This window comes from Ranitomeya variabilis, chromosome 2, assembly GCF_051348905.1.
Source record: "Ranitomeya variabilis isolate aRanVar5 chromosome 2, aRanVar5.hap1, whole genome shotgun sequence".
Classification (NCBI taxonomy): Eukaryota; Metazoa; Chordata; class Amphibia; order Anura; family Dendrobatidae; genus Ranitomeya; species Ranitomeya variabilis.
This window is the reverse complement of record NC_135233.1, coordinates 946,270,965-946,283,634: the sequence shown is the minus strand read 5'-3', so window position 1 is coordinate 946,283,634 and position 12,670 is coordinate 946,270,965. Positions and strand designations below refer to the sequence as shown.

Here is a 12,670-nt window from a genome sequence, read left to right as displayed (position 1 = left end):
TGGCCTCTCTTTGCTGAACCTGGTTCATTTCTGTGTTTGTCATTTCCTCTTACCTCACCGTTATTATTTGTGGGGGGCTTGTATCTTGCTTTGGGGTCCCTTTCTCTGGAGGCAAGAGAGGTCTTTGTTTTCTTCTCCTAGGGGTAGTTAGATTCTCCGGCTGGCGCGAGTCATCTAGTGATCACCGTAGGCATGATCCCCGGCTACTTCTAGTGTTGGCGTTAGGAGTAGCTATTTGGTCAACCCAGTTACCACAGCCCTATGAGCTGGATTTTTGTATCTTGCAGACTTACACGTTCCTCTGAGACCCTGTCCACTGGGGTCATAACACCCCCCCACGCCGCAGAGACCCCCCCCCCATGCCGCAGAGACCCCCCAGCACGCCGCAGAGACCCCGCACGCCGCTGAGACCCCCGCACGCCGCATAGACCCCCCCGCACGCCGCATAGACCCCCCAGCATGCCGCATAGACCCCCCAGCACGCCGCATAGACGCCCCAGAACGCCGCAGAGAGCCCCTCACGCCGCATAGATCCCCCAGCACGCCGCATAGACGCCCCAGAACGCCGCAGAGAGCCCCTCACGCCGCATAGACCCCCCAGCACGCCGCTTAGACCCCCTCACGCCGCATAGACCCCCCAGCACGCCGCAGAGCCCTCCCACGCCGCATCAAGCCCCGGCACGCCGCATCAAGCCTGGGCATACAGCGCCGGCCGCATAGAATGAGATCCCTGGCAGGCCCGCACAGACCCCGCCCGCACAGAGACACGCAGTCTCCGCCCACGCACCGCCCACACTCTCCCCCCCCTCCAGAACCCCATATAGAAGGACAGAAAGGGCTGATTTACCGTCCGATACTTGAGTCCCATTCACTTGTATTGGTATCGGGTATCGGTATCGGATTAGATCCGATACTTTGCCGGTATCGGCCGATACTTTCCGATACCGATACTTTCAAGTATCGGACGGTATCGCTCAACCCTATTATCGACTGCAGTGGCTGGGAAGAAGACCGCCATTGAGGAACTATTTTTCTTAAATTTGCTGTCTTGCAACGTGGGGATCAGAACGGAGTTCTGTGCACCTGCTGAAATCTATTGGTGAGCTGACCTAATCGTTTTTTTACTACTTAAACTTAATTTCTTGTCTGGAATCTAGTAGAAGAAAATGGATAAAACAAGAAGACGTGTACATAATTTAGCCATCCAAGAAGAGAGATCAAGAGTGATGGGAGTAAATGTCATTTAGGAAGGCCAAGTGGTAACAAAAAAATAAGCTGTGATTTAGAGGTGCTATTCCTCTTCACTGTCCTCCCGGTTCCTCCTTCAGTGATGTGATACTGTAAAGTACCCACAAGCTCACTTCTGAAATTCATTTCTGAATTTTCTATAGTTTGGAATATAAACAAAGTCAGAACATATTCAAGGCTTAATTTATTTGCTAGTTCAAACAGGTGCCATTACTACAGATAATGAGTGGAGGACAGAGGAGCCTCTTAAAGAAGAATTTACAGGTCTATGAGAGCCAGAAATCTTGCATGTTTTTAGGTGACCAAATACTTATTTTCCACCATAATTTGCAAAATAAATCTTGCCAAATCAGACAAGGTGATTTTCTGGATTTGGTTTCTCATTTTGACTCTCATAGTTGTGGTCTACCTATGATGTCAATTACAGGCCTCTCTCATCTTTTTAAGTGGGAGAACTTGCATAATTGGTGGCTGACTAAATACTTTTTCCCCACTGTATCTATATATATTATAGCTATATTTTTGGGGGGCAAAAAAGCAGATTAAATCCAAGAAGATGGAAAGAAAATATTTTGTTTTAATAATAAAGCTTTAATTTCCAGTGATTTCGCATGTTGACCTTTTCCAGATCCATACTAGCAGTCATGTCTCTACCCTGTTACGGTTATGTGCACACTTCTCACAGCCTCTCAAAAGCGAAATACTCTTATCCTCCTATTACCTGCTGTACAAGGTATCATAGGGAACCCTCTAGGCATAAGCAATTAGGTCCGTTTATTTACTGTACAAATGTGTTAATTTGTTCAGTATCTCTTTGCAAAGACCCACCTTTTTTCCACATCATGTCTACCTCGTGCAGCCTGCCCTTACCTTCTGTTTGTCCATCATTGTAAAGAACTCCTTCCTCTCCTCATCTCTGCCTTTTTACTGTGATTTTTATTTGCTGCCTTTGCTACGATGCTTGTGTGTGATCTCTAAATAAGCCAGCACTTCTATTTTAGGATTCACATCATCTTCAGTAAGGCTGGTGATACTATGGGGCTCTAGTTCGTGTTCCTCATTGACTATGCTGTTTATAATTTATCATGCAACCATTTCAGAAATGTACATGTATGATCAATTTACCATAAATACATTTTCTTACCTGTGCCATTGATCTACCAAAGCTTTTGATGGTAGCCTCCATATTATCCTTGGCTTTGGTTCTCCAGTTGCACTACAGTTTAGCATCAACTTGTCACCAATGTTCATTTCAGTAGATTTTGATGAAGCATGGATTATTTTAGGCACAATATCATTTTGCTCCACCTTAAGAGTGACGACCCTTCTTTCTGAGCCAGTAGAGCTAGTTGCTATACATTCATAGTTTCCATTGTCGGAGGATGCTGCATTCCTTATGTAGAGTGTCCCATTAGAGAACAGGAACAACTTTGCATTTACATAATGTAATGGTTTCACCTTTGTACCATCAAATGCTACCCAGTGAACACTGGGTTGTGGGTTTCCTTTTGCTGTGCAATGAAGTTTTACATTCTCTCCCCGAAGAGCAAGTACAGTTTGTCTTTTATCTTCCAAAATAGCAGGCGGAGCAGCAATCACTTGAACCTTTACAGTAAGTGTATCTGATCCAGCTGTATTAGTAGCAATACATTTATAAAGTCCTCGATCATAAATAGTCACTTCCATAATAGTAAGAGTCCCATCAGATAAAACAAAAACCTTATGAACACTGTCAGATTCTTCAGATGCAATGGTCTCATTGGCTAGTATCCAGGTGATGGTAGGAAAAGGTCGTCCTTCAGCCTGGCACTTTATACTTACTGTACTGCCAGAGTGCACTGTCACCTCCCTTGATCTGCCCTGTATAATCCTTGGAGGGTATGTAATGACGGAAAGTGTTACAAGCAGCCGGTCTGAGCCATACTGGTTATTAGCAACGCAAAGATACTGCCCACGGTCCTGGGCGCTCACACTTGAAATAGAGAGTGTTCCATTTGGTAAGACTTCCATCCTGTTTCCCCTTCTTGTCTTGGATACGAAAGTTCCTAGAAAAGAAACAATATTTTCACTGTAAAATACAAAACTATTCAAATATGTCCTCAGTTATTAAATCTAAATTTAAAAACCATGGCTTTTTTTTTTTGTTTCTTCTAGTCCTGATGAATACTGTACTGTAGTTAAATATCATATCCTTATAAGTATGAGTTATACTGCAAATGTACAGGCACTTTATGGCTAATTAATGTTAAAGAAGCTGTAATGCATGTAAGCATACGCATGTTTTTCGCTTTTTTTTTTTTAATATTAAGGGCCCAACTTATCAAGGAATTTTCACCAGTTTTCTTTTTTCATTTCTGAGTTGCACAAAAAATGTTGTGACTTTGATGTTTTTACAACCATCTTAGGCTGGTTTCACATTTGCGTTTAAAAATGCAGCGTTTTTAACGCAAACGCATTTGGTACAAAAACGCATGTAAACGCGTTTAAACGCTGTGTTTTTTAGATGCATGCGTTTTTGCATGTGGTAAAAAAAGCAACGTTTTGACGCATTTACAAGCGTTTTTTCCTGCATTTGCGTTTTTGAAACGCATGATGAGAAGTGTGTGACAGCTGCCAATCATCAAAATCAACTAGAAAACCCACTATAAACAGAAATAGCTAGGGTTAAAGTTAGGGTTAGGGTTAGGATCCCTAGTAACCCTAGGGATCCTAACCCTAACCCTAATCCTAGGGATCCTAACCCTAACCATAACCCTAACCCTAGGGATCCTAACCCTAACCCTAGGGATCCTAACCCTAACCCTAGGGATCCTAACCCTAACCCAAACCCTAACCCTAACCCTAGGGATCCTAACCCTAACCCTAGGGATCCTAACCCTAACCCTAACCCTAGGGATCCTAACCCTAACCCTAACCCTAGGGATCCTAACCCTAAGGGTTAGGATCCTAACCCTAACCCTAAGGGTTAGGGTTAAGATCCCTAGGGTTAGGGTTAGGGTTAGGATCCCTAGGGTTACTAGGGATCCTAACCTTAGGGTTAGGGTTAGGATCCCTAGTAACCCTAGGGTTAGGGTTAGGGTTTTCTTGTTTTTTCTTGTTTTCTTGTGTTTTTCTATAGAAACGCATGCGTTTAAAAACGCATGCAAACGCATGTGCTTAAAAATGCATGCGTTTACATAGACAGCAATACATTTTTTTGCCGCGAAAAAACGTATGCGTTTTTTTTGCGGCAAAAAAACGCCGCTAGAAAGTACTACAGGTTGCATTTCTGCAACAAAATGCAAGCATAAAAAAAATTGCCAAAAACGCGTCAAAGCGCATGCAAAAAAATGCATGTGTTTTTAATGTTAAGTATAGAAAAAAACGCATGCGTTTTTTAGCGCTAAAACGCAGCGGCAAAAAACGCAAGTGTGAAACCAGCTTTAGTGGAGATGGCTTCGGACAAGATGTGGAAAAGCCCGCACGGCAGATTCATCGAGATTTAGACCAGTTTGCATGCCAGCCTTAATAAATCAGGTCCTGTATATTTTTACTTAAATACAATGTTAGTGCAGCTTGACGTGAAATTAAAAATATGTCCAAAAAGGACTGGATTTTCAAACTCTGGTGCTAAAAACAATCCATGACAAAATGGGTTGCTTTTTTTGGTTCAAACTTTATTATTTAGAACATGCAAAAAAAAGTAAAAATTAATGTATTAAAGTGTGTAAATTTTCAACAAAGTAATAAAAGGAACTAGCCCTACCTGAAGCCACTTTTGTCCACAATATGGTGGGTGTTGGATCGCCAGTTGCTTCGCATGGAATGAAGGCATCTGAGTTAGCAAGGACAGTGAAACTTGCAGCTTTACCTCCCAAAATACTAGGTTTAGAGCGAACATAATTGAAAGGAATTTCTTCTGTTTTTTGGGAAGTTGCTTTCTTTTCAGTTTTCTGTGTTAGTATAGATGAAACATTGTATCGTATAGGTGTTTTCAATAGAATTGGAAATTGTGCTAGGGTGTTTACATTCCTCTGAGATGTTTGGGGGGTTCCAATATTTTCTTTTCTACCACCAGCTGATCCTTGGGTTGTGCTTGGACTTATTATGGCTGCTGGAATAGTCACACTATCGATAACATTATCATTTACCGATAGTGGTGTAGGTGTGCTGGTTGTAGGACTTGTCTTATGTGTTGGGAAGGCCTTGGTTTTATATGTTGTGACAAAAGAATGCTCATGTGGGATGTTTTTGTTGAGAGCTTGGTCAGATGTGGCAATATTATTTATGTCTGATGGTTCTAAGTATGGAGTAGTTAAGTTCTCAATGCCATTCATTGCAACTGATGGATGCATGGATAACTTATCATCCTTGGTTAGATTACTCCAAAAAAATTTGGTCACCATGTTTGGAGGAGCATAATTTTTTGAACTCGTTAATGTTATTGGTGTTTTTGTAACAGTGGTAACTGAGGACTTTGGTGTTGAAATTATTCTATTAACTGTGGTATCTTCAGAATAAGTTGACAAGTTTATATTTGTTGATGGCTTATAAGTGTAAGTGTTTACTGAGTTGATTAAGACATTTTTTTTTCTTGGTCGTTTTCTTTTCAGAAATCTATGTCTGTTATAGAGAGCAGCTGTTTTGGGGGTTAATGTAGTAGAGACATAACCTGTGTTAGGGATGAGTGTAACTTCTTTAGTCGTTATTACCCCCATAGAACTGACTGAATAAGCTTCAGTTTTTCCATCCTTAGAACTTGCAGGCTGCACTTCGGTTTCTGCAAAATTTGAATTAGTTGGAAGTTGTATAGTTGATGGTACTGCAGACCTGGTTGGAAAAAATGGCCTTTGGTTATCACTAGTCATTGTTGGGTAAAGTACAGTTGTTTTTTTGGAGTTATATTTGGCACTTGTTTCCTTTTCAATATTGGTTGGATAAACAGTTGTTGCTTCTACTGTAGCAGATTTGGGATGCATTATTGTTTTTGATGCTTTGCCACTAATTCGATGAACCATACTAGATGTTGCTTCAGCGCTCATTGGATAATTTACCATTGATACGGAGGAACTGCTTAGGTTTCCGCTTCCTAGTTTCTCTTCCTTTGTATAAGGTACTATAGGAATTTTTGTAACAATTGGTTTTAATGTTGGAAGTGGAGTAGTTGAGATAATTGTAGATGTTAAATGAGAGTGTTTTCTGAGTTTCCTAAGAATTTCCCTTTGAGTAAACTGATTGTTTGGAAACAATCTATGCCAGGGAATTTTCCTTCTAATTATTTTGGAGGCTGCTAAAGGTTTGGTGGTGGGTTGGGGTGAAGTGAATACCAGCTTTTCTTTTTGTCCAACTACAGGCATGGTTATCGGTACGGATGTTGTTGCACCTTGGTTATAACTTAATCCAACCTTGAGCTTTTCCAAAACAGACATGTCTATGTTACTTGTTTTAGTAATGTGAGGCTGAGATGGCGTATTATATCTATTAGTGGCTTTATCAGTATTTTTGAATTGTGTAGTCAGCAAAGTGGTTGCTTCTTTTCTCCTGACAGCCTCTGGAGCTGTTTTAGTTGACAGTGTGATTGGTAATGGGGGATTTGTGATTGAAGGTATTGTACTAGATAAAATCTGTTTATTTTTAACAATACTAGAAACAGTACTGTATGCTGTTGTGGTTTCAGTGATATCAGTAATATTTTCTTGTTTTCCAAATCTAGATTGATGCGCTTTAACATCTGGAATACGATCTGGTTTTACGATGCGTCTTCTTCCTGGGATTCTTCTGCGACCGTAACGCCTTAGAGTTGGCACAAATGGTGTAACTTCTTTCATTATCTGGATCTGTTGATGAGTAATGATTGTGGAGCCAGCTGGGAGCCCTGGAGTTATGATTTTCTGAGTGCTATGAAAATATATTGGACCAATGTCAGTTTGTGAAAGAAGCAATTTTGCACTTGTCATGGTGGAGGAATCAAAGCGAACAACATTTTGATCTTCCAAATCCTCCCTTGCTTCATAATAATGTGGAATTCTTGTGGTGTCAATTCTTGATGTAAAATAGTGTAAATTGTCAGGTGTGGTCTGTAGCTTACTTGTAATGTCTTTGGTAGTGAAAACAGTTGGCTGAGTAGTAGTAATGGCTGGAAAAGGCATTAGGGTGCTTGAATGTGAACTAACACTGGATGGAGATTGCTTATGAGATACCGGAGTATTTGTGATGTGAGTTATGACTGATGGTTCTATAACTTCTTTTGGTCTTGTAGAAATGACAGAGCTTCCTGTAATTGAACTAGTTGGAGCATATATTTGTTGAGATGGTGGAGGAGCTGCATGTAGATTGCTAGATGTGTTTTTTTGTTCCATATATATATATTTGGGATTAAAGGAATCATAGGATGTTGTTGGATTGATTATAAAGTTAGGAGGTGTTCTACTAATTGAAGTTATTCCTTGTTTGGGCATAGTAACTACATTCTCAGATGGACTTTTCAAATAACTAGATGTAGTAAAAATGGTGTAATCATATTGAGGTTTAGTTTGTAGATCATTTTCCATAATGATAGGGTTTGTAATATCATGTGTATCAGTATAATGAGAAGAGGTTAGTTTTGTTACTGTAGGGGTTGTAATGTCTTGTGATTTAGTATAATGGTAAGTACTGGAAGTTGTTGGCCTTATGACACCAGGTTGTGGAGTTGCAGTTAAAGATTTTATTGTAGTTACAAAAATATTATTATTATCAGATTCAACATTGCCATATGTAGTAAAAGGAATAAGTTTTGGCATCAAATTGGTTGTGGCATCTGTGGGTAGCATGCTCACAATATTTGTAGTAGGTGGTGCTTCTGATATTGCCAATGCTAATGGGTTTAAAATGCTTAGTGTTGTTGACTGTTCACTATCATAGTTAATTGCAGTAGGGTTTTCTCCTGAAGCAAAATATTGTGTTGGAGTTGGCTCCTGACTGCTCAGTGTAATGTAACTATTCGTCTTTGTTGTTTCTGTGTAGCGTTCATCAATGTTTGCTTTGGTTGGTGTTGTAGGTATTTTATTTGTGCTCCATTTATGATTATCAGAATCAGTCACTGTAGACACTCTGGGTTTTGTATTAAGTATGCCTGTACTTGAGTAACTCTCTGTTACTATTGAGAACTTTTCATTCACTGGAAGGAATTCTTCACCGGATGGTTGCTCTGCATCTCCAGATATGCTTTCTATATCGTTTTCTTCCTTGACTGTTTTCATGACTTCTGTTATTAGTTTGCTGTTGATTGAATTTTGCTTTGTTTTTTGTAATATCTCTGTCCAGCGTTGGGGATCAATTTTTCTTGTGTTTTGAGTAAATTGTCTCCTGTGTCCTCTATAACCATGGTTTATTCTGTTTTTTCTAAGTGCTGGTACATTTGTACTTCGTCCATCTGATTTGATAGGTAGGCGTCTATTTGGATATCTTTTATGTTCAATGGCTTTCCCTGTCACAGAGTTCAGGTTTTCTTTAATGTCTTCATTGCCTGATCCTTCAACATTTACATCCTCATTTTGGTCCAGCTGTACTTTCATAATGGTTGTGCTGAGTTTTCTATCATTCACCAACACTCTATGTGTCAACATGTCGAGTCCATATAGATTAGCTGCTAAACATCTAAAATGTCCTCTGTCTCTTTGTGTTATATCTTGGATCTTTAGTGTGCCATTGGGGAAAATAACCTTGTTTTTTGAGGTTTCATGTAAAATAGAGTGATCGGGTAATATCCAGTTCACAGATGCATCAGGAACTCCATATGAACCACAAGGAAGATAGAGAACATCCCCACTATTGACTGAAAGTTCAATCCCATTGACAGCTTCTTCCTCCACATCACCACTTATCACAGTAATTCTAAATGAAAGTACATCTGCATCCAAATAATTTGTAGCAATGCAATGGTAAACCCCAGTGTCAAAACTATCAGCCACCTTTAAAATAAACTTTCCACTTTTTGTAATTGTTAACCTTCCTTCTTCACTCATATATGGTGCTCGGATTTTAATTCCATCAGGAAGCACCCATTCAATATTTGGAACTGGTTCACCCACAACTTGGCAATCCATCTCCACTGTTCCTCCTATTATTGCAGCATACTCTGTCTGTGTCTGGTTGTTCTTGATGATCATTGCCCAATTGTTTCTTGAGGGGTACTCAACAGAACTGGGAATTGTAACATAGATATCTGTGAAGTACCGGATATGCAGTGTGCTGAGAGTTGTTGCTGTCCTATCAAGTTGTATAGTAATCAAGTCCTGCATCAACCAGCTAGGTTCTGCTCGAATTTCTGCATCAATGTCAGTGAACACATCATCACCAGAGCCTACTTGCTTATATTTATAGTGGATAAAAGGTGTCTTTGTAAGCAATAGCTCCCGCTTAAGTTTCATTGAAGAATCACTGTACATTGCTAATATTCCCCATAACTTCTGAATATGGTCATAGTCAATGTTGCATACCAAGAAAGAGGAGAATGTAGTCCTCATTGCTGTGTATTCTTCCTTTCTGTCCAACATTATCTGAGTCATTTTGGTTGGCCTTTGAACAGTACAGGCCAGGTTTGCTTCATTTCCAGACTGATCTGTCATATTTATGATTAGAGATCCCATTGGAGCTACAAAGTCTTTGGCTGATATGCCAGTAAAGCTGCCTTCTTCTGTGGAAGAGCTGTTTTTTAGCTTGTGGATGTTTTCTATATTAGGCTTGACACAAGTAAGATCTTGAGATGATATTTCATTTAAAGATTTCCCTTGATTCTTTTTAGGACTGGAACAAAGAGGGCATTGAGTTCCTAAGCGATCTCTCTTGCACTTGATCAAGTCTATAAAAATAAAAGAGAATAACAATTTTAAAGTCTTGTTGGTTCTAAATATAAAGCTCTATTTCATTGTCAGACATTTTAATTCAAATACATTATATATTTATATTTATAAATATGTCGTTTCCTATAACCACATTTTCATTATTGTTCTCCCTAACACTTTATATTTTCAGCAGCTAAAGGAGAGAGATGCATTTTATGAATCCTTCAGTTATTCATTGAAATTTTCCCATGTGGCACAAATATGAAATGGGTATATTAGAATAAAAGCATTCAGATAATAGCAACACATTTTAGTGTTTAAAGATAAAACAGGAGGAAATGTTATAATAAAACTAAAATAGGCACACTCATCAAATTTCCATGGATCCAGCTTTGATTGCTCAGGAATTTGGTTCCGGTGCAGGGATCACTGAAGTCACATTTCTATGTCACTGATTGGCTGCAGATCTCAGGTTACTTAAATTGAACAATTACATCCCATTCCAGCCATATCCCTGCTGCAGCCAATCACAGGTCTTAGACATGGGGTGTCATTGCTTTTTGCCCCGGTGAAGACCACCAGAGCAGCCAGTGCTGGATTCATGGGAGTGAGAGCAAATGAGTATTCTTCATTTTATTACTGTTATATCATTGCTTACCCTTTGTAAAAACAAAAAAATAAAATAAAATAGCGCCTTTTATATTAAACTGGTCACAAAAAAACATTTTTATTTATTTATTCTTCATCCCCATGGTAAAGATATTAACTTGTAAAATTTAAGTTCCAATTTCCCTTTTATCCAAAGGTGCAATAGTAGAGATTTGCTTCTGGGGTCATACCCCTAGAGAAGGTTAGAGTAGGCTTGCTCCAGTGAAACATGTGATGACATACAGAGCTGCTGTCCTTTGTGAACAGTAGTTTCAGTAATGTGTCCCTACAAACGCCTCTTACATCTTTAAAGGGAATCTGTCAGCAAGTTTTTGCTATGTAATCTGAAGACGGCAGGAGAAAGACACTGAGACACCAAGTTTAAGGATGTTTTATTTATTACTCTGTGTGATGCTGTTTACTTATAGTAAAGGTTTTATCACTTTGCTAACCGATTTGCTTTAACCTCACTGCAGTTAGTGTGGGAGAGGGGGAGAACAGCAGAGCTATGTATCTCAGGGCACTGTCAGTTCTTCTTTACTCCCACAATGACTGACTTGAACAAAGAGCGGTAAAATATGCAATAGTACATAGCCCTACTACCCACAGTAGGTGTTCAGACCATGGAGAAGAGCAGGGCTGTATTTCACTACATGGCTCACAGGAGAAAGCCTGCTCTAAGCTATTTCTAGGTTTGAGTTATTTTTTCACTGCATGACTCCTCGTGCTTATGATTGGGCAACAACATGCAGAGGAATAAAGTACATGCACTCAGAGATGAACCACTGCTAACTCCGTGGTTAAAGGTGAAATTAGAATCTAAAAGAGTAAAAAATGGTCCATGTGTCTTTAAGACAGGCCAAACAAAACTGGGTCTACATGCTATACTAATAGCAAAATAGGGAAGGATCCACAGTTGCTATGCATTAGAAGAAGGGTCGCAAATAATATACTTTTCCTTGGATGGGGTATTTAGAGTGCCAGAGTAGGCAACTGAATTTTTCCATAGACTGAAGGAAAACCTAGATAAATCATTGGTGATACTAGAGCACAAAAGTCAGTGTAGTTTATAGTTTTCTGAATTTCCATTTGGAATTTTAGCATATAGATTGATAATTTATAATGAATATTGAGCATAATATACATAATAATAGACTTTGGATACAGCTGTAAAATAATCAAGTATAAATACTGTGTGCACAATTATTAGTCAATTTTTACTTTTAATAATTAATTTTATTATTGAACCACTACACTGTTGTCGGTCAATCCAAAAGGTGAATAAACCTGAAACCTGAATATTTAAGAAAGTTAAAGTGAGATTCTGTCTTTCATAGAAGAAGAAATGTGTGTGCATATTGGTAAACTATTAGTGTGTAGAATAATGCACCTAAAAGAAAAATGTACATTTTCTCAATTCAATTGTTTATTTGTATCTGTTAAAGTGAGAATAATAACCAAACAACTCGAAATATAGAAAAAAACATTTTTGACGTGTCAAAAAAATATCAGTGACCAACACAGCCACCCTTCTTCTCAATAACAATCATAAGTCTTCCATCCATGGAGTCTACCAGTTTCGTGAACTGTTGACTATCAACTTTATGGGCAGTGCCAACCACAGCCTCCTAAAACACAGTTCAGAGAGGTGTACTGTTTTCTTTCACCTCAAATCTCACATTTAAGAAGGGCCCACAAGTTCTCAATATGGCTTAGGTCATGTGAGAAAATGACCTTAACATTCTTTCATCTTTAAGGCTTTTACTGGCTAAACAAAGTGGAGTACTTTGATGCTTGATATGAAGAATTGTCCTGCTAAAAAATCATGGTTCTCTTGAAAGATGCAAACTTTTTCCTGCACCACTGCTTGAGAAAAGTGTCATCTAAAAACTGGCAGTAGGTTTGGGAGTTGATTTTGAGTCCCTCTTCAACCTGAAGCTAGCTCAGATTTAATAATAACAGCTTACAGC

At 39.1% G+C, this 12,670-nt stretch overlaps 1 protein-coding gene across 1 annotated transcript in view; it reads right to left on the bottom strand.

Moving 5' to 3' along the window:
• Positions 1-12,670, bottom strand: part of IGSF10 (immunoglobulin superfamily member 10) — a 106,364-nt gene that overhangs the window by 18,853 nt on the left and 74,841 nt on the right. The window contains exons 5-6 of the mRNA XM_077290751.1: positions 4,994-10,069; positions 2,393-3,293 (exon numbers count right to left, since the gene is read on the bottom strand). Of these exons, the coding sequence (XP_077146866.1) occupies positions 2,393-3,293; positions 4,994-10,069 (5,977 nt within the window). The remainder of the gene's footprint in view (positions 1-2,392; positions 3,294-4,993; positions 10,070-12,670) is intronic.